This window comes from Phyllobates terribilis, unplaced genomic scaffold (assembly GCF_046119375.1).
Source record: "Phyllobates terribilis strain yellow unplaced genomic scaffold, ASM4611937v1 Scaffold_4__5_contigs__length_816908805, whole genome shotgun sequence".
Lineage (NCBI taxonomy): Eukaryota > Metazoa > Chordata > Amphibia > Anura > Dendrobatidae > Phyllobates > Phyllobates terribilis.
This window is the reverse complement of record NW_027362764.1, coordinates 802,446,479-802,468,338: the sequence shown is the minus strand read 5'-3', so window position 1 is coordinate 802,468,338 and position 21,860 is coordinate 802,446,479. Positions and strand designations below refer to the sequence as shown.

Sequence of the window (21,860 nt, the reverse complement as noted above, 5' to 3'; positions counted from 1 at the left end):
ACAGCTGAAACTCGAGCGCATGCGTAGTGTGCGCGGCAGGGTTGTTAGCACGGCGCATGCGCAGATGTATTTGCGTCTCTTCCTGACTGGGCAGAGTTTAGGCTCTGGAGGAGAGGAGGGGTGAGACAAAAGAAGAAACACAGGGCGCTGTGGCAAGTCAGTGGGCACAGCCTGGCACCCTCCTCAGCATGGCAGTATACTCATGGCAGGTCCTGAGCAGCTGGACTGAGTGACCTGCGTCTCCTCTGTGCCCGCAGCTGTCACCATGTCGTGCCAGGGACAGCAGATTCTGGGCAATGCGGAGGGCGCACAGACCCTGGTGAAGATGGCATTTCGTAAGGCGTACTCCATTAAAGACAAGCTGGAAGCCATAGAGAGAGTTAAGAATGGCGAGCGTCAGGCCAGCGTCTCCAGAGATTTCGGGGTGCCAGGGGGAACCCTACGAGGGTGGCTGAAGGATGAGCAGAAGCTGCGATGGTTTCTGGACCAGCTCGGGGGTGATGTGGGAACACAGCGGAAGAAGATGCGTCTCGCCAACGAAGAAGAGATCGACCGGGCCGTATACTCGTGGTTCCTCACTTTACGACAACAGGGCATTCCTCTGTCCGGGCCAATAATCCAAGCCCAGGCCGAGATGTTTGCCAAGCAGATCTACGGAGAGGACTGCACCTTTAAGGCAAGCCACGGCTGGTTCTGGCGCTGGCAGAAAAGACACGGTATCTCCAGTCAGCGCATCTATGGTGAACCGGAAATGAGGCCGACAGATATTGACCCGCTTCTGGTCTACCAAGAAGGGCCTGAGACACCGGCGAATGATGGCGGCTATGGAGATGAACAGATCTACCACGCCAACATCACAGGATTATATTGGAAGCTCCTTCCAGACCAAACACAAGATGTGGTAACGGATAAGCCGGGGGGCTATCAGAAAGTGAAGGACAGCGTGACCATTTTCTTGGCCGCCAACCTCACATGCAACCACAAGCTGAGACCATTAGTTGTCGGAAAGCTGCGGGATCCATCAAGTCTTCGAAACCAAAATCATGTCAGGTTGCCGGCCACCTACATGTTCTGTAAAAACGGATGTATGACTCCAGATCTACTCCGGCAATGGTTTTTTGATGAGTTTGTACCCAGGGTAAAGCGTTATTTGAGACTGTGCTCTCTCCAACAGAAAGCAGTCCTCCTGGTCAACCAGTGTCCTGGAAGCCCCCCCAGTAAGGAGCTTCAGACCCCCGATGGCAGCATACGAGTCTTGTTCCTTTCCAAAAACACTAGAAGCAAGGTCCCATCCATGGGCCACGGAGTCATCTCGTCCTTCAAACTCCTCTACAAGCGGGAGCTCCTGCGGTTGGTGCTGTCTGCCGAGGGTTCTCCTTCAGATTTCCTCAAGTCCTTTCTGTTGAAAGACATGATCTTCCTTTCTGGCCAGGCTTGGAGCATGATACAGGCCGGAAATATCGAGAAATGTTGGCTCTATGGTCTCAAAGCTACTTTTGAGAGCAGCGCCATGGCGGACACGGTTGGCGATGACTATAACAAGGTCTTCTCAGACTTGACCAACCTGGTCACTCTGGTTTACAAACATTTAGCCCCGGAGGATGTTGCGGAGTGGGTGCACCTTGATGACCCCATCCTGGCCATAGAGGAATCCTTAGAGAGGCGAACAGCAGACAATGCTTGTGACAACGAAGATGCCAGTGAAGATGATAACATAGAGCATGACCTAAACCCATCAATGGGTGAGGCTGTCCAAGGCCTGGAGACTGCTTTACGATGGTTTGAAGCTCAGGAGCCACAGAATGTGGCCTCTATAGCAATAGCGCAGTTGCGTTCATTAATCGTCACGACACAATGTCTTCAGCAAATTAAATCAGAAACCAAAGGCGCCAACTATGGCAGCTCCTAACTGATGGTATTAGCGGACATCACAGACTTAAAAACATATTTGTACGTAGCAGAATCTAGATATATACGATGTATACTCCCCGGTGATACGCATCCTGGTGTCCTAGTGGCTCCTCAGGAAATATTGCACTTGGTTTCGCCATGTTGACGTGTTTCGCTGTACTCTGTAACTTGAACATCTGCATTACAGCGCGTTTTGTCAACGCGGACTTCTCTGTCACATTTTATGGGGGGAAATATTTTAACTTTTTGTATATATATATTTTAGAGTCATTAGAAATTCTGGGATCTAATTAAATAATTCTTGAGATATTTGATGGATAGAGCCCAGAAGTAACATATCTGATGTGAGGGGCCATATCTAAAGGCCCCCCACACACATTAGTTTGTTGTTTCGCTGATGCAGACATACACATTAGTCCATATTACTTGTTACACTCTTTCAGCCTGGCCTTACATGTCTCCCAGACCCACAAACGTACAATCCTTCTGGGAAGAGTCTTAGAACAATCTTCCGTCAACCACGGTCCACGACCGATGACCGATGACTGTCGGCTAAGACGATCGTTCCCTTTTAGGTTTCTAACCGACAAGCCATTGTCTTGGTTGTAATATTTACTTTTCATAAACTTTCATTTGCATGGGGGCCTTTTCCTGATGATAGATTTCTATCAAATTGAATGATCGGTTCAGCTGACCGATCACAGATCGTCATTGTTTGACATTAAGTCGGCCATGTTTGATTTTTACAGATGAATGTCGGACGAAAGATCGTTCGCCTATGAATAATCTGTCATTTGTTTGTCACCCAGTGATTGAACATTTATGACCGGGTCGAAAAAATGTAATGGGCAATATGGGCTAGACTCTGTATCTTGTAGGATCATGACAATTGTTCATTCAGCCAGAGAAGGACTTTAGTTCTGTGGGATAATATCTCATGTGTGGGATATTATCGTGGCCTGTGGGTATGATTGGTAAGTAAAGTAATTTATGATCTGTGAAATAATATCTTGGTCTGTGTAGTAATATCGCACATCAGTAGGGTAATGTCTCAGATTTCTGAGGTAACGTCTCAGATCTGTGGGGTAACGTCTCAGATCTGTGGGGTAACGTCTCAGATCTGTGGGGTAACGTCTCAGATCTGTGGGGTAACGTCTCAGATCTGTGGGATAACGTCTCAACTCTGTGAGGTAATATCTCAGATCTGTGAGGTAATATCTCAGTATACAGATAATATCCAGATCTGTGAGGTAATATCTCAGTGTACAGATAATATCCAGATCTGTGAGGTAATATCTCAGTATACGGATAATATCCAGATCTGTGAGGTAATATCTCAGTGTACAGATAATATCCAGATCTGTGAGGTAATATCTCAGTGTACGGATAATATCCAGATCTGTGAGGTAATATCTCAGTATACGGATAATATCCAGATCTGTGATGTAATATCTCAGTGTACAGATAATATCCAGATCTGTGAGGTAATATCTCAGTATACGGATAATATCCAGATCTGTGAGGTAATATCTCATTGTACGGATAATATCCAGATCTGTGAGGTAATATCTCAGTATACGGATAATATCCAGATCTGTGAGGTAATATCTCAGTATACAGATAATATCCAGATCTGTGGGGTAATATCTCAGTGTACAGATAATATCCAGATCTGTGAGGTAATATCTCAGTGTACAGATAATATCCAGATCTGTGAGGTAATATCTCAGTGTACGGATAATATCCAGATCTGTGAGGTAATATCTCAGTATACGGATAATATCCAGATCTGTGAGGTAATATCTCAGTATACGGATAATATCCAGATCTGTGAGGTAATATCTCAGTATACGGATAATATCCAGATCTGTGAGGTAATATCTCAGTGTACGGATAATATCCAGATCTGTGAGGTAATATCTCAGTGTACAGATAATATCCAGATCTGTGAGGTAATATCTCAGTATACAGATAATATCCAGATCTGTGAGGTAATATCTCAGTGTACGGATAATATCCAGATCTGTGAGGTAATATCTCAGTGTACAGATAATATCCAGATCTGTGAGGTAATATCTCAGTGTACAGATAATATCCAGATCTGTGAGGTAATATCTCAGTATACGGATAATATCCAGATCTGTGAGGTAATATCTCAGTGTACAGATAATATCCAGATCTGTGAGGTAATATCTCAGTGTACAGATAATATCCAGATCTGTGAGGTAATATCTCAGTGTACAGATAATATCCAGATCTGTGAGGTAATATCTCAGTATACGGATAATATCCAGATCTGTGATGTAATATCTCAGTGTACAGATAATATCCAGATCTGTGAGGTAATATCTCAGTGTACAGATAATATCCAGATCTGTGAGGTAATATCTCAGTGTACAGATAATATCCAGATCTGTGAGGTAATATCTCAGTATACGGATAATATCCAGATCTGTGATGTAATATCTCAGTGTACAGATAATATCCAGATCTGTGAGGTAATATCTCAGTATACGGATAATATCCAGATCTGTGAGGTAATATCTCAGTGTACGGATAATATCCAGATCTGTGAGGTAATATCTCAGTATACGGATAATATCCAGATCTGTGAGGTAATATCTCAGTGTACAGATAATATCCAGATCTGTGGGGTAATATCTCAGTATACGGATAATATCCAGATCTGTGAGGTAATATCTCAGTGTACAGATAATATCCAGATCTGTGAGGTAATATCTCAGTATACGGATAATATCCAGATCTGTGAGGTAATATCTCAGTGTACAGATAATATCCAGATCTGTGAGGTAATATCTCAGTGTACGGATAATATCCAGATCTGTGAGGTAATATCTCAGTATACGGATAATATCCAGATCTGTGAGGTAATATCTCAGTGTACAGATAATATCCAGATCTGTGAGGTAATATCTCAGTATACGGATAATATCCAGATCTGTGAGGTAATATCTCAGTATACGGATAATATCCAGATCTGTGATGTAATATCTCAGTGTACAGATAATATCCAGATCTGTGAGGTAATATCTCAGTATACGGATAATATCCAGATCTGTGAGGTAATATCTCAGTGTACAGATAATATCCAGATCTGTGAGGTAATATCTCAGTATACGGATAATATCCAGATCTGTGAGGTAATATCTCAGTATACGGATAATATCCAGATCTGTGATGTAATATCTCAGTGTACAGATAATATCCAGATCTGTGAGGTAATATCTCAGTATACGGATAATATCCAGATCTGTGAGGTAATATCTCAGTGTACAGATAATATCCAGATCTGTGAGGTAATATCTCAGTGTACGGATAATATCCAGATCTGTGAGGTAATATCTCAGTATACGGATAATATCCAGATCTGTGAGGTAATATCTCAGTGTACAGATAATATCCAGATCTGTGAGGTAATATCTCAGTATACGGATAATATCCAGATCTGTGAGGTAATATCTCAGTATACGGATAATATCCAGATCTGTGATGTAATATCTCAGTGTACAGATAATATCCAGATCTGTGAGGTAATATCTCAGTGTACAGATAATATCCAGATCTGTGAGGTAATATCTCAGTGTACAGATAATATCCAGATCTGTGAGGTAATATCTCAGTATACGGATAATATCCAGATCTGTGATGTAATATCTCAGTGTACAGATAATATCCAGATCTGTGAGGTAATATCTCAGTATACGGATAATATCCAGATCTGTGAGGTAATATCTCAGTGTACGGATAATATCCAGATCTGTGAGGTAATATCTCAGTATACGGATAATATCCAGATCTGTGAGGTAATATTTCAGTGTACAGATAATATCCAGATCTGTGAGGTAATATCTCAGTATACGGATAATATCCAGATCTGTGAGGTAATATCTCAGTATACGGATAATATCCAGATCTGTGAGGTAATATTTCAGTGTACAGATAATATCCAGATCTGTGAGGTAATATCTCAGTATACGGATAATATCCAGATCTGTGGGGTAATATCTCAGTATACGGATAATATCCAGATCTGTGAGGTAATATCTCAGTGTACGGATAATATCCAGATCTGTGAGGTAATATCTCAGTATACGGATAATATCCAGATCTGTGAGGTAATATCTCAGTGTACAGATAATATCCAGATCTGTGAGGTAATATCTCAGTGTACGGATAATATCCAGATCTGTGAGGTAATATCTCAGTGTACGGATAATATCCAGATCTGTGAGGTAATATCTCAGTGTACAGATAATATCCAGATCTGTGAGGTAATATCTCAGTATACGGATAATATCCAGATCTGTGAGGTAATATCTCAGTGTACAGATAATATCCAGATCTGTGAGGTAATATCTCAGTATACGGATAATATCCAGATCTGTGAGGTAATATCTCAGTGTACAGATAATATCCAGATCTGTGAGGTAATATCTCAGTATACGGATAATATCCAGATCTGTGAGGTAATATCTCAGTGTACAGATAATATCCAGATCTGTGAGGTAATATCTCAGTATACGGATAATATCCAGATCTGTGAGGTAATATCTCAGTGTACAGATAATATCCAGATCTGTGAGGTAATATCTCAGTGTACAGATAATATCCAGATCTGTGAGGTAATATCTTATATATTTGACGTAATATCTCAATCTAAGGGTCAGAATCTGTGGAACGTATCTCAGTTTGTGGGGTGAAATCTCATTTTTTGGGACAATACCTCGTGTGAACATCTCATATTTGTAGGGTTTATCACATCTCATCCCAAATCGCGCCCTCCTACAATATCTCCGGATACGTCCAAAATTACACCCTCCTACAATCTCTGCACAAGTCCCATATCGCGTCCTCCTACAATATCGTCTCACGTGGCCTAGATCGTGCCTTCCTACAATATCTCCATACACGTCTCATATTGTGCCCTCCTACAATATCTCCGCACAAGTCCCATATCGCGTCCTCCTACAAAGTCTCCTCACGCGTCCTAAATCGTGAATTGCTACAAAGTTTTCCTGGTTTGTTTTTCTTAAACCAGTCCTCAAAATGGCACTTTACACATTTTTGTCAAAAGTGATGAGTTCCGTAATAAATTATTTTTATCTTCATGGTAGTTTCTGATGTTATATTCTTCTTCCTTAAATGTTATCATTATCTCAAAACAGCTCAGGTGCCCACAAGATGACCGCCATATATGAAGTTACACTGCATAGCGGTGAACAAGGCTGTGGAGTCGGTAAGCCAAACCACCGACTCCGACTCCACAGCACTGGTAGGAGGAGCTTCACTACTGAGCGTGTACATAAAGTGCAGCACTGGTAGGAGGAGCTTCACTACTGAGCGTGTACATAAAGTGCAGCACTGGTAGGAGGAGCTTCACTACTGAGCGTGGACATAAAGTGCAGCACTGGTAGGAGGAGCTTCACTACTGAGCGTGGACATAAAGTGCAGCACTGGTAGGAGGAGCTTCACTACTGAGCGTGGACATAAAGTGCAGCACTGGTAGGAGGAGCTTCACTACTGAGCGTGGACATAAAGTGCAGCACTGGTAGGAGGAGCTTCACTACTGAGCGTGTACATAAAGTGCAGCACTGGTAGGAGGAGCTTCACTACTGAGCGTGTACATAAAGTGCAGCACTGGTAGGAGGAGCTTCACTACTGAGCGTGTACATAAAGTGCAGTACTGGTAGGAGGAGCTTCACTACTGAGCTTGTACATAAAGTGCAGTACTGGTAGGAGGAGCTTCACTACTGAGCGTGGACATAAAGTGCAGCACTGGTAGGAGGAGCTTCACTACTGAGCGTGTACATAAAGTGCAGCACTGGTAGGAGGAGCTTCACTACTGAGCTTGTACATTAAGTGCAGCACTGGTAGGAGCTTCACTACTGAGCTTGCACATAAAGTGCAGCACTGGTAGGAGGAGCTTCACTACTGAGCGTGGACATAAAGTGCAGCACTGGTAGGAGGAGCTTCACTACTGAGCGTGTACATAAAGTGCAGCACTGGTAGGAGGAGCTTCACTACTGAGCGTGGACATAAAGTGCAGCACTGGTAGGAGGAGCTTCACTACTGAGCGTGTACATAAAGTGCAGCACTGGTAGGAGGAGCTTCACTACTGAGCGTGGACATAAAGTGCAGCACTGGTAGGAGGAGCTTCACTACTGAGCGTGTACATAAAGTGCAGCACTGGTAGGAGGAGCTTTACTACTGAGCGTGGACATAAAGTGCAGCACTGGTAGGAGGAGCTTCACTACTGAGTGTGGACATAAAGTGCAGCACTGGTAGGAGGAGCTTCACTACTGAGAGTGTACATAAAGTGCAGCACTGGTAGGAGGAGCTTCACTACTGAGCGTGTACATAACGTGCAGCACTGGTAGGAGGAGCTTCACTACTGAGCGTGGACATAAAGTGCAGCACTGGTAGGAGGAGCTTCACTACTGAGCGTGTACATAAAGTGCAGCACTGGTAGGAGGAGCTTCACTACTAAGCGTGTACATAAAGTGCAGCACTGGTAGGAGGAGCTTCACTACTGAGCGTGTACATAAAGTGCAGCACTGGTAGGAGGAGCTTCACTACTGAGCGTGGACATAAAGTGCAGCACTGGTAGGAGGAGCTTCACTACTGAGCGTGGACATAAAGTGCAGCACTGGTAGGAGGAGCTTCACTACTGAGCGTGTACATAAAGTGCAGCACTGGTAGGAGGAGCTTCACTACTGAGCGTGTACATAAAGTGCAGCACTGGTAGGAGGAGCTTCACTACTAAGCGTGTACTTAAAGTGCAGCACTGGTAGGAGGAGCTTCACTACTGAGCGTGTACATAAAGTGCAGCACTGGTAGGAGGAGCTTCACTACTGAGCGTGGACATAACGTGCAGCACTGGTAGGAGGAGCTTCACTACTGAGCGTGGACATAAAGTGCAGCACTGGTAGGAGGAGCTTCACTACTGAGCGTGTACATAAAGTGCAGCACTGGTAGGAGGAGCTTCACTACTGAGCGTGTACATAAAGTGCAGCACTGGTAGGAGGAGCTTCACTACTGAGCGTGTACATAAAGTGCAGCAATGGTAGGAGGAGCTTCACTACTGAGCGTGTACATAAAGTGCAGCACTGGTAGGAGGAGCTTCACTACTGAGCGTGTACATAAAGTGCAGCACTGGTAGGAGAGGCTTCACTACTGAGCGTGTACATAAAGTGCAGCACTGGTAGGAGGAGCTTCACTACTGAGCGTGTACATAAAGTGCAGCACTGGTAGGAGGAGCTTCACTACTAAGCGTGTACATAAAGTGCAGCACTGGTAGGAGGAGCTTCACTACTGAGCGTGTACATAAAGTGCAGCACTGGTAGGAGGAGCTTCACTACTAAGCGTGTACATAAAGTGCAGCACTGGTAGGAGGAGCTTCACTACTAAGCGTGGACATAAAGTGCAGCACTGGTAGGAGGAGCTTCACTACTGAGCGTGTACATAAAGTGCAGCACTGGTAGGAGGAGCTTCACTACTGAGCGTGGACATAAAGTAAAGCACTGGTAGGAGGAGCTGAGCGTGGACATAAAGTGCAGCACTGGTAGGAGGAGCTTCACTACTGAGCGTGTACATAAAGTGCAGCACTGGTAGGAGGAGCTTCACTACTGAGCGTGTACATAAAGTGCAGCACTGGTAGGAGGAGCTTCACTACTGAGCGTGCACATAAAGTGCAGCACTGGTAGGAGGAGCTTCACTACTGAGCGTGTACATAAAGTGCAGCACTGGTAGGAGGAGCTTCACTACTGAGTGTGGACATAAAGTGCAGCACTGGTAGGAGGAGCTTCACTACTGAGCGTGTACATAAAGTGCAGCACTGGTAGGAGGAGCTTCACTACTGAGCGTGTACATAAAGTGCAGCACTGGTAGGAAGAGCTTCACTACTAAGCGTGTACATAAAGTGCAGCACTGGTAGGAGGAGCTTCACTACTAAGCGTGGACATAAAGTGCAGCACTGGTAGGAGGAGCTTCACTACTAAGCGTGTACATAAAGTGCAGCACTGGTAGGAGGAGCTTCACTACTGAGCGTGTACATAAAGTGCAGCACTGGTAGGAGGAGCTTCACTACTAAGCGTGTACATAAAGTGCAGCACTGGTAGGAGGAGCTTCACTACTAAGCGTGGACATAAAGTGCAGCACTGGTAGGAGGAGCTTCACTACTGAGCGTGTACATAAAGTGCAGCACTGGTAGGAGGAGCTTCACTACTGAGCGTGTACATAAAGTGCAGCACTGGTAGGAGGAGCTTCACTACTGAGCGTGCACATAAAGTGCAGCACTGGTAGGAGGAGCTTCACTACTGAGCGTGTACATAAAGTGCAGCACTGGTAGGAGGAGCTTCACTACTGAGTGTGGACATAAAGTGCAGCACTGGTAGGAGGAGCTTCACTACTGAGCGTGTACATAAAGTGCAGCACTGGTAGGAGGAGCTTCACTACTGAGCGTGTACATAAAGTGCAGCACTGGTAGGAAGAGCTTCACTTCTAAGCGTGTACATAAAGTGCAGCACTGGTAGGAGGAGCTTCACTACTAAGCGTGGACATAAAGTGCAGCACTGGTAGGAGGAGCTTCACTACTAAGCGTGTACATAAAGTGCAGCACTGGTAGGAGGAGCTTCACTACTGAGCGTGTACATAAAGTGCAGCACTGGTAGGAGGAGCTTCACTACTAAGCGTGTACATAAAGTGCAGCACTGGTAGGAGGAGCTTCACTACTAAGCGTGGACATAAAGTGCAGCACTGGTAGGAGGAGCTTCACTACTGAGCGTGTACATAAAGTGCAGCACTGGTAGGAGGAGCTTCACTACTGAGCGTGGACATAAAGTAAAGCACTGGTAGGAGGAGCTGAGCGTGGACATAAAGTGCAGCACTGGTAGGAGGAGCTTCACTACTGAGCGTGTACATAAAGTGCAGCACTGGTAGGAGGAGCTTCACTACTGAGCGTGTACATAAAGTGCAGCACTGGTAGGAGGAGCTTCACTACTGAGCGTGTACATAAAGTGCAGCACTGGTAGGAGGAGCTTCACTACTGAGCGTGTACATAAAGTGCAGCACTGGTAGGAGGAGCTTCACTACTGAGCGTGTACATAAAGTGCAGCACTGGTAGGAGGAGCTTCACTACTGAGTGTGGACATAAAGTGCAGCACTGGTAGGAGGAGCTTCACTACTAAGCGTGGACATAAAGTGCAGCACTGGTAGGAGGAGCTTCACTACTGAGCGTGTACATAAAGTGCAGCACTGGTAGGAGGAGCTTCACTACTGAGCGTGGACATAAAGTAAAGCACTGGTAGGAGGAGCTGAGCGTGGACATAAAGTGCAGCACTGGTAGGAGGAGCTTCACTACTGAGCGTGTACATAAAGTGCAGCACTGGTAGGAGGAGCTTCACTACTGAGCGTGGACATAAAGTGCAGCACTGGTAGGAGGAGCTTCACTACTGAGCGTGTACATAAAGTGCAGCACTGGTAGGAGGAGCTTCACTACTGAGCGTGTACATAAAGTGCAGCACTGGTAGGAGGAGCTTCACTACTGAGTGTGGACATAAAGTGCAGCACTGGTAGGAGGAGCTTCACTACTGAGCGTGTACATAAAGTGCAGCACTGGTAGGAGGAGCTTCACTACTGAGCGTGGACATAAAGTGCAGCACTGGTAGGAGGAGCTTCACTACTGAGCGTGTACATAAAGTGCAGCACTGGTAGGAGGAGCTTCACTACTGAGCGTGTACATAAAGTGCAGCACTGGTAGGAGGAGCTTCACTACTGAGTGTGGACATAAAGTGCAGCACTGGTAGGAGGAGCTTCACTACTGAGCGTGTACATAAAGTGCAGCACTGGTAGGAGGAGCTTCACTACTGAGTGTGGACATAAAGTGCAGCACTGGTAGGAGGAGCTTCACTACTGAGCGTGGACATAAAGTGCAGCACTGGTAGGAGGAGCTTCACTACTGAGCGTGGACATAAAGTGCAGCACTGGTAGGAGGAGCTTCACTACTGAGCGTGTACATAAAGTGCAGCACTGGTAGGAGGAGCTTCACTACTGAGCGTGGACATAAAGTGCAGCACTGGTAGGAGGAGCTTCACTACTGAGCGTGCACATAAAGTGCAGCACTGGTAGGAGGAGCTTCACTACTGAGCGTGTACATAAAGTGCAGCACTGGTAGGAGGAGCTTCACTACTGAGCGTGTACATAAAGTGCAGCACAGATTCATCTCAACTAAAAGCCTAAATCCTGAGATCAGGAAAAGAACAGACATTTATAGGACAGTTCAGAACTTTCCCAAATTCTAATGAAAACATTTACAGCACATCCTGCATTGAACTACTGTACCAATTTATTATATATTGTCGGAGTCGGTCCATTTTATACTGACTCCACCAAAATGGACACCGACTCCGACTCCACAGCCCTGGTGGTGAAGGAGACTAAGGCTATGTTCACATGCAGCAGTTTTGCAGCTATTTTTGCAGCAATTGAATACACATTAAAAGCTGCTTTTTACAGTACTGTGAGATTTCAGAATTCTCTCGCACATTCTTGGTTCTATAGTCCTGACTGAATTTCAGAACTGCATTGTATTTCACATTTGCAGTGTCAATTCTTTCAGAGTTTTTGCAGTTTTTTTTTCACCCATAAAAGCAATAAAAAATTAGAAAAATTACTGCAAAACATGCACCAAACATTTTTGCTGCATTTTCGTTGCATTTTTTTTTGTGGTGTTTTTGGTGAATAAAAACAACTCTATTAAACATGTACTTGTAAGCACACATGTATTCCACACTCCAAATAACAGGCATTCTGAATGCAGGTAAAAAAAACAAGAGTGAATATAGCCTTAGTGTCTGATCGTAGAAAATAATAATAATACATAGTTCTTACTGTCTACAAGGAGGCATCAATTACAGGGAAAGACAAGGAGGCAGTACTATCTGTACCTACATCATTTAAAGGGAAAGACAAGGAGGCAGTACTATCTGTACCTACATCATTTAAAGGGAAAGACAAGGAGGCAGTACTATCTGTACCTACATCATTTAAAGGGAAAGACAAGGAGGCAGTACTATCTGTACCTACATCATTTAAAGGGAAAGACAAGGAGGCAGTACTATCTGTACCTACATCATTTAAAGGGAAAGACAATGAGGTAGTACTATCTGTGCATATAGTACTGCCTGTCTCTACCTGTAAGTGTTATAGGTACAGATAATACTGCCTCCGCCTCTCCCTATAGATTATGTAGGTACAGATGGTACTGCCTCCGCCTCACCCTATAAATGATGTAGGTACAGATAGTACTACCTTCGCCTCTCTCTATAAATGATGTAGGTACAGATAGTACTGCCTCATCGTCTCTTCCTATAGATTATGTAGGTACAGATAGTACTGCCTCAATGTCTCTACCTATAAGTGTTGTAGGTACAGATAGTACTGCCTCATCGTCTCTACCTATAAATGATGTAGAGTACAGATAGTACTGCCTCATCGTCTCTCCCTATAGATTATGTAGGCACAGATAGTATTGCCTCCCTGTCTCTCCCTATAAATGATGTAGGTAGATAGTACTGCCTCCGCCTCTCCCTATAAATTTTGTAGGTACAGACAGTACTGCCTCCCTGTCTCTCCCTATAAATTAGGTAGGCACAGATAGTATTTCCTCCCTGTCTCTCCGTATATATGATGTAGGTACAGATAGTACTGCCTTCCTGTAAGTGTAGGTAAGGAGCTAATAAATGTTGTCGGAGGTTGACAAATTCTTCCCAGATGAAGCTTATTTTCCCACCTAAAGAAAAGTTCAGACAATGTTCCTGCAGCGGTGGGAGAGACCAGCTGAGCAAATATGTACAGCCTAGTCAGTGAGCGTGGCCACCTGATGAGATCAGTATATATACTATATCCATAGAGGTCATGGCAAGCAATAATCCAGTGTACAGCTAGATCAGACTCCTATATGGCAGAGAACGCCTCCAGCGTGAGGAAACTGGTTCAATAGCAATTCCCTACAAGGTGTCTGTCAGAGAATAGTCTGCATACACACCCCATAATGCACAGCGTGTGGCTGCACTGCATGCGGGGGAGGCAGCTTCTGTTCAGACTGCTCACTGTGAGAACATTATATACATGTGGTACACAGCGGATGAGGCAATCTCCTCCAATATGGGGATGTACAGGCTTCTGGGGCGCAGCAGGACTCGGCAAGGCGGCAGCAGGACTGGGGGGCGCAGCAGAACTCGGCAAGGCGGCAGCAGGACTGGGGGGCGCAGCAGGACTCGGCAAGGCGGCAGCAGGACTGGGGGGCGCAGCAGGACTCGGGAAGGTGGCAGCAGGACTCGGCAAGGTGGCAGCAGGACTGGGGGGCGCAGCAGAACTCGGCAAGGCGGCAGCAGGACTGGGGGGCGCAGCAGGACTCGGCAAGGTGGCAGCAGGACTGGGGGGCGCAGCAGGACTCGGCAAGGTGGCAGCAGGACTGGGGGGCACAGCAGGACTCGGCAAGGTGGCAGCAGGACTGGGGGGCGCAGCAGGACTCGGCAAGGTGGCAGCAGGACTGGGGGGCGCAGCAGAACTCGGCAAGGCGGCAGCAGGACTGGGGGGCGCAGCAGGACTCGGGAAGGTGGCAGCAGGACTCGGCAAGGCGGCAGCAGGACTGGGGGGCGCAGCAGGACTCGGGAAGGTGGCAGCAGGACTGGGGGGCGCAGCAGGACTGGGGGGAACAGCAGGACTCGGGAAGGTAGCAGCAGGACTGGGGGGCGCAGCAGGACAGGGGGGCACAGCAGGACTCGGCAAGGTGGCAGCAGGACTGGGGGGCGCAGCAGGACTCGGGAAGGTGGCAGCAGGACTGGGGGGCGCAGCAGGACTCGGGAAGGTGGCAGCAGGACTGGGGGGCGCAGCAGGACTGGGGGGAGCAGCAGGACTCCGCAAGGCAGCAGCAGGACTGGGGGGCGCAGCAGGACTCGGCAAGGCGGCAGCAGGACAGGGGGGAGCAGCAGGACTCGGCAAGGCGGCAGCAGGACTCGGCAAGGCGACAGCAGGACTCGGCAAGGCGGCAGCAGGACTCGACAAGGCGGCAGCAGGACTGGGAGGCACAGCAGGACTCGGCAAGGCGGCAGCAGGACTCGGAAAGGTGGCAGCATGACTCGACAAGGTGGCAGCAGGACTGGGGGGCACAGCAGGACTCGGCAAGGCGGCAGCAGGACTCGGCAAGGCGGCAGCAGGACTCGGCAAGGCGGCAGCAGGACTCGACAAGGCGGCAGCAGGACTCGACAAGGCGGCAGCAGGACTCGACAAGGCGGCAGCAGGACTCGACAAGGCGGCAGCAGGACTCGACAAGGCGGCAGCAGGACTCGACAAGGCGGCAGCAGGACTCGGCAAGGCGGCAGCAGGACTCGGCAAGGCGGCAGCAGGACTGGGGGGCACAGCAGGACTCGGCAAGGCGGCAGCAGGACTCGAGAAGGTGGCAGCAGGACTCAACAAGGCGGCAGCAGGACTGGGGGGCGCAGCAGGACTCGGCAAGGCGGCAGCAGGACTGGGGGGCGCAGCAGGACTTGGCAAGGCGGCAGCAGGACTGGGGGGATCAGCAGGACTCGGCAAGGCGGCAGCAGGACTCGAGAAGGCGGCAGCAGGACTCGAGAAGGCGGCAGCAGGACTCGACAAGGTGGCAGCAGGACTCGACAAGGTTGGCAGCAGGACTGGGGGGCACAGCAGGACTCGGCAAGGTGGCAGCAGGACTCGACAAGATGGCAGCAGGACTCGACAAGGTGGCAGCAGGACTCGAGAAGGCGGCAGCAGGACTGGGGGGCACAGCAGGACTCGGCAAGGTGGCAGCAGGACTCGAGAAGGTGGCAGCAGGACTGGGGGGCACAGCAGGACTCGGCAAGGTGGCAGCAGGACTGGGGGGTGCAGCAGGACTCGGCAAGGCGGCAGCAGGACTGGGGGGCGCAGCAGGACTTGGCAAGGCGGCAGCAGGACTGGGGGATCAGCAGGACTCGGCGAGGCGGCAGCAGGACTCGACAAGGCGGCAGCAGGACTCGACAAGGCGGCAGCAGGACTCGGCAAGGCGGCAGCAGGACTCGAGAAGGCGGCAGCAGGACTCGAGAAGGCGGCAGCAGGACTCGAGAAGGCGGCAGCAGGACTCGAGAAGGCGGCAGCAGGACTCGAGAAGGCGGCAGCAGGACTCGAGAAGGCGGCAGCAGGATTCGAGAGGGCGGCAGCAGGACTCGAGAAGGCGGCAGCAGGACTCGAGAAGGCGGCAGCAGGACTCGAGAAGGCGGCAGCAGGACTCGAGAAGGCGGCAGCAGGACTCGAGAAGGCGGCAGCAGGACTCGAGAAGGCGGCAGCAGGACTCGAGAAGGCGGCAGCAGGACTCGAGAAGGCGGCAGCTGGACTCGACAAGGTGGCAGCTGGACTCGACAAGGTTGGCAGCAGGACTGGGGGGCACAGCAGGACTCGACAAGGTGGCAGCAGGACTCGACAAGGTGGCAGCAGGACTCGACAAGGTGGCAGCAGGACTCGACAAGGTGGCAGCAGGACTCGACAAGGTGGCAGCAGGACTCGAGAAGGCGGCAGCAGGACTGGGGGGCACAGCAGGACTCGGCAAGGTGGCAGCAGGACTCGAGAAGGTGGCAGCAGGACTGGGGGGCACAGCAGGACTCGGCAAGGTGGCAGCAGGACTGGGGGGTGCAGCAGGACTCGGCAAGGCGGCAGCAGGACTGGGGGGCGCAGCAGGACTTGGCAAGGCGGCAGCAGGACTGGGGGGATCAGCATGACTCGGCAAGGCGGCAGCAGGACTCGGCAAGGCGGCAGCAGGACTCGAGAAGGCGGCAGCAGGACTCGACAAGGCGGCAGCAGGACTCGACAAGGCGGCAGCAGGACTCGACAAGGCGGCAGCAGGACTCGACAAGGCGGCAGCAGGACTCGACAAGGCGGCAGCAGGACTCGACAAGGCGGCAGCAGGACTCGACAAGGCGGCAGCAGGACTCGACAAGGCGGCAGCAGGACTCGACAAGGCGGCAGCAGGACTCGACAAGGCGGCAGCAGGACTCGACAAGGCGGCAGCAGGACTCGACAAGGCGGCAGCAGGACTCGACAAGGTTGGCAGCAGGACTGGGGGGCACAGCAGGACTCGGCAAGGTGGCAGCAGGACTCGACAAGGTGGCAGCAGGGCTCGACAAGGTGGCAGCAGGACTCGACAAGGCGGCAGCAGGACTGGGGGGCACAGCAGGACTCGGCAAGGTGGCAGCAGGACTCGAGAAGGTGGCAGCAGGACTGGGGGGCACAGCAGGACTCGGCAAGGTGGCAGCAGGACTGGGGGGTGCAGCAGGACTCGGCAAGGCGGCAGCAGGACTGGGGGGCGCAGCAGGACTTGGCAAGGCGGCAGCAGGACTGGGGGATCAGCAGGACTCGGCGAGGCGGCAGCAGGACTCGGCAAGGCGGCAGCAGGACTCGGCAAGGCGGCAGCAGGACTCGGCAAGGCGGCAGCAGGACTCGAGAAGGCGGCAGCAGGACTCGAGAAGGCGGCAGCAGGACTCGAGAAGGCGGCAGCTGGACTCGACAAGGTTGGCAGCAGGACTGGGGGGCACAGCAGGACTCGGCAAGGTGGCAGCAGGACTCGACAAGGTGGCAGCAGGACTCGACAAGGTGGCAGCAGGACTCGAGAAGGCGGCAGCAGGACTGGGGGGCACAGCAGGACTCGGCAAGGTGGCAGCAGGACTCGAGAAGGTGGCAGCAGGACTGGGGGGCACAGCAGGACTCGGCAAGGTGGCAGCAGGACTGGGGGGTGCAGCAGGACTCGGCAAGGTGGCAGCAGGACTGGGGGGTGCAGCAGGACTCGGCAAGGCGGCAGCAGGACTGGGGGGCGCAGCAGGACTTGGCAAGGCGGCAGCAGGACTGGGGGGATCAGCAGGACTCGGCAAGGCGGCAGCAGGACTCGGCAAGGCGGCAGCAGGACTCGACAAGGCGGCAGCAGGACTCGACAAGGCGGCAGCAGGACTCGACAAGGCGGCAGCAGGACTCGACAAGGCGGCAGCAGGACTCGACAAGGTTGGCAGCAGGACTGGGGGGCACAGCAGGACTCGGCAAGGTGGCAGCAGGACTCGACAAGGTGGCAGCAGGACTCGAGAAGGCGGCAGCAGGACTGGGGGGCACAGCAGGACTCGGCAAGGTGGCAGCAGGACTCGAGAAGGTGGCAGCAGGACTCGAGAAGGTGGCAGCAGGACTGGGGGGCACAGCAGGACTCGGCAAGGTGGCAGCAGGACTGGGGGGTGCAGCAGGACTCGGGAAGGTGGCAGCAGGACTCGGCAAGGCGGCAGCAGGACTCAGCAAGGCGGCAGCAGGACTCGGCAAGGTGGCAGCAGGACTGGGGGGGGGCGCAGCAGGACTCGGCAAGGTGGCAGCAGGACTCGGCAAGGTGGCAGTAGGATTCACACAACACAGCAGTGATGGCGCCTCTGCTTTTATTAAATAAGTCAGGACAAGAAGATCTTGTAGGAACACATCAGTAATTTGCTCACGGCTCCTACAATATCAGAAAAAGTGGCAAAAAAATCCCAAGTGTCAGCACCGAGAGGAAAAATTCACACCCACTGTAGCCAGCAGCTGTGTGAGCGGGACTGGATGAAGACTATGGATATTTCTATTCACTGACAGCAAGAACATCAAGAAGTTTCATACATTTGCATCCAAATCCACCCAAATTTCCAAAAACTGGCAGACGATGATCATAATAAAGGGGCCACTGCAGCACAGGAGCTGCGTACCAGAAATGTCCTGGAAGATGGAGCACCTTAAAGGAGCACTCTTGGGAAAGAGCGCATACCCCGTAATGTGGAGCGCCAAACGGTGGATGCCTGCGAATTGGTGCGGCCTGAATTTGGTTCCTTTGGTCCTGTACCCGGTACGTGATTGTCAGCAGCGCTGCCGTTTCTAGTGCTTGTCCAGCTCTCTCGCTCTTTTGGTTGCAGCTTCCACAGCGTTCATGACTGTGGCTTTCAGACCCCCCTTCTCCAGTTCATGGAGACCGTGTATGGTGGTCCCGCCAGGGGTGCAGACGTCGTAGCGAAGCTTTGCCGGGTGCTCACCCGTCTCTAATATCATCTTACCAGCTCCCTATGATACAAAGAATCGGCAGTCAATGCATGAACCAGGAAGCTCAGGATGAATAAAGCTACAGCTTATCATAAGAAAACCGAAGCCGCGGGTAATGGAGAATGTGCCAAGGATTCATCAACTCACCAGCAGTGTCTGAGCAGCGATGCGGCTCGATATAGCGCTGGGCATTCCCATCTTAACCGCACCCTCCACTAACGCCTCCGCAAACAGGTAGACCTGCAAGATATCAGTATAGGAAAGTGCGCCAGTCAGTTAGGGGGGCAATAACTGTATGGAGAGACATCATTGAATTCGAGTTTCTTATTTCCAGTCTTATTGCCCCCGATGTATAACATCTGCCGCATTCTGGCCCCCAGCCATGCCGTCTCCTTTACTACCAAAGAGACATGGAGGAGAACATGAGCGGACGCTCAGAGCTCGGACCTCAGCCCCATCCAAGAACAGAAATTGTGAGCCTGGACCACCCAACATCGGGGGTCTGACTTCACAAATGCTCTTCTGGATTAAGGGACAAAAATTCCTACAGACGTCTCCAAAATACTGTAGAAAACCAAGAAAAGTGTGAGCTGTTATATCTGCAGAGGGGGGACTCCATAATAACATATATGGATGTAGATGAGGACAGAGAAGCCCCCGGAGGTGGATGTGGGGGGCACATACTTTTCTCCATATTTATGTCTATGGATGTAGATGAGGACAGAGAAGCCCCCGGAGGTGGATGTGGGGGGCTCATACTTTTCTCCATATTTATGTCTATAGATGTAGATGAGGACAGAGAAGCCCCTGGAGGTGGATGTGGGGGGCACATACTTTTCTCCATATTAATGTCTATGGATGTAGATGAGGACAGAGAAGCCCCCGGAGGTGGATGTGGGGGGCACATACTTTCTCCATATTAATGTCTATGGATGTAGATGAGGACAGAGAAGCCCCCGGAGGTGGATGTGGGGGGCACATACCTTCCTCCATATTAATGTCTATGGACGTAGATGGAGGACAGAGAAGATCCTGGAGGGGGCAGATACTTTTGTCCATATAGTGCATATAGTCAGTCACCAGTAGGTGGTGCAGTACAGCTGTTGACCCTGGTTATACTCACATAGGCCACGCCGCTGCCACTGATCCCGGTGTGGATATCCATGTAGGACTCCGGCACCTCCTCGCACATCCCACACACAGACAGGAGATCCTTCAGCATGTCCGCCTCCTCCTGGCCAGCACAGGACCCCCGGGAGAATACCACGGCCCCCTCCTGGATGACACACGGCAGATTGGGGCACATGCGGAGAATCCGGACTCCATTGGGAACAAGCTGCGGACACAACAATGAAGAATCAGTCCTGTGTAAAGCGGTGACAGGCTCCGCTCCCCACAGCCGGGGCTGCAGTCCTCACTCTGCTGATAACTCTCAGGATACTGAGCGGCAATTTCACCTGCAGCTCTGGATGTGGAAAGAAGCGGCATCGTGTGACCCCAGAGTTACTCCAGCAGCTGGGACCACCCCGTTCCCTGGACTTACTTTCTCCAGAGTCTGCAGCGACACGCCGGCCGCCATTGACACGATGACATGACCGGGGGTGACGGCGGAGGAGATCTCCACCAGGACCTGCGGGATGATGTGCGGCTTGGTGGCCAGAAAGACGACGTTCGCCTCGTACAGCACGGTGATGTTGGAGTGGGTTGTGTGACAGCCACGATCCTGCGGAGAGAGGAGGCCGAGATCAAGACACTGTGTGCCGGCCCTCCCCAGCCCAAACCGGGACCCCGCATTAGGAGATGGCCAATCTCAGAAAAGCTGTAGTTTGTTATCAAGAAAAAAAAATAATGCGCTCTACTTCATCTCCCGGGTCCAGCGCTGAGTCTCTGCAGCACTAACATCACATCAACAGCGCTGCAGCCAATCAGTGAGCTCAGCGCTACAGCCAATCAGGGAGCTCAGCGCTGCAGCTAATCAGTGAGCTCAGGGCTGCAGCCAATCAGTGAGCTCAGCGCTGCAGCCAATCAGTGAGCCCAGCGCTGCAGCTAATCAGTGAGCCCAGCGCTGCAGCCAATCAGTGAGCCCAGCGCTGCAGCCAATCAGTGAGCCCAGCGCTGCAGCCAATCAGTGAGCTCAGCGCTGCAGCCAATCAGTGAGCTCAGCGCTACAGCCAATCAGGGAGCTCAGCGCTGCAGCTAATCAGTGAGCTGAGGGCTGCAGCCAATCAGTGAGCTCAGCGCTGCAGCCAATCAGTGAGCCCAGCGCTGCAGCCAATCAGTGAGCTCAGCGCTGCAGCCAATCAGTGAGCCCAGCGCTGCAGCCAATCAGTGAGCCCAGCGCTGCAGCCAATCAGTGAGCTCAGGGCTGCAGCCAATCAGTGAGCTCAGCGCTGCAGCCAATCAGTGAGCTCAGCGCTGCAGGCAATACCAGAAACAAGCGCTGATACCGCGACCGAAAATAAAAGATTCGGAAAACCAGCAATGAAGTGAATGAAAACTGACAGTGGTGGGAAGGGGTTAATGCCCCCGGGCAGGGGCGCCGGCTCACCCGGAAGTACTGCAGGTTGCTGTCGCTGGGGGCGCTCACACTGATGTTCTGCACTGGAACTTTCCCTAGAAACACATTGAGTGATTACTACAGCGGGCGGGGGCGGAGGGAGAGCGGCGCTGAGGCCGCAGTCACGGCTCCGGTTACCGCTGATGATGAGGCCGCCCAGCACGCCCCGCGCCATCCTCCCGGCTCCGATACACCCGACCCTCAGAGCGGAGCCCGGACCCGCCGCCGCCATCCTGCACACTGACGGTGGGCGGAGTCTGCAGCAGAAGGACACAGATGGGGCGGG

At 50.8% G+C, this 21,860-nt stretch overlaps 3 protein-coding genes across 3 annotated transcripts in view; 2 read left to right on the top strand and 1 right to left on the bottom strand.

The window, feature by feature from the left end:
• NAPRT (nicotinate phosphoribosyltransferase) overlaps positions 1-21,860 on the top strand; it is a 192,165-nt gene that overhangs the window by 32,650 nt on the left and 137,655 nt on the right. The gene's annotated exons all lie outside the window — the stretch shown is intronic.
• TIGD5 (tigger transposable element derived 5) lies at positions 20-3,280 on the top strand. The gene has a single exon (XM_073680064.1). The coding sequence runs from the start codon at positions 266-268 to the stop codon at positions 1,907-1,909; it is 1,644 nt and encodes a 547-aa protein (XP_073536165.1). The 5' UTR covers positions 20-265; the 3' UTR covers positions 1,910-3,280.
• Positions 18,370-21,844, bottom strand: PYCR3 (pyrroline-5-carboxylate reductase 3). The gene is made up of 6 exons (XM_073676830.1): positions 21,713-21,844; positions 21,566-21,630; positions 20,561-20,740; positions 20,141-20,353; positions 19,165-19,257; positions 18,370-19,038 (listed from the first exon to the last, which is right to left on the bottom strand). Exons 1-6 carry the CDS (start codon positions 21,804-21,806, stop codon positions 18,856-18,858), a joined length of 828 nt encoding a protein of 275 aa, XP_073532931.1. The 5' UTR covers positions 21,807-21,844; the 3' UTR covers positions 18,370-18,855.

Bases quoted from the DNA above. Each gene is read 5' to 3' on its own strand.
- TIGD5 (XM_073680064.1), top strand. From the start codon at position 266: ATGTCGTGCCAGGGACAGCAGATTCTGGGCAATGCGGAGGGCGCACAG.
- PYCR3 (XM_073676830.1), bottom strand. From the start codon at position 21,806: ATGGCGGCGGCGGGTCCGGGCTCCGCTCTGAGGGTCGGGTGTATCGGA. The intron at 21,631-21,712 runs GTAACCGGAGCC...ATGTGTTTCTAG, and splicing joins GGGCGGCCTCATCATCAGCG to GGAAAGTTCCAGTGCAGAAC. The intron at 19,258-20,140 runs GTGAGTATAACC...GATATCTTGCAG, and splicing joins GTGGCAGCGGCGTGGCCTAT to GTCTACCTGTTTGCGGAGGC.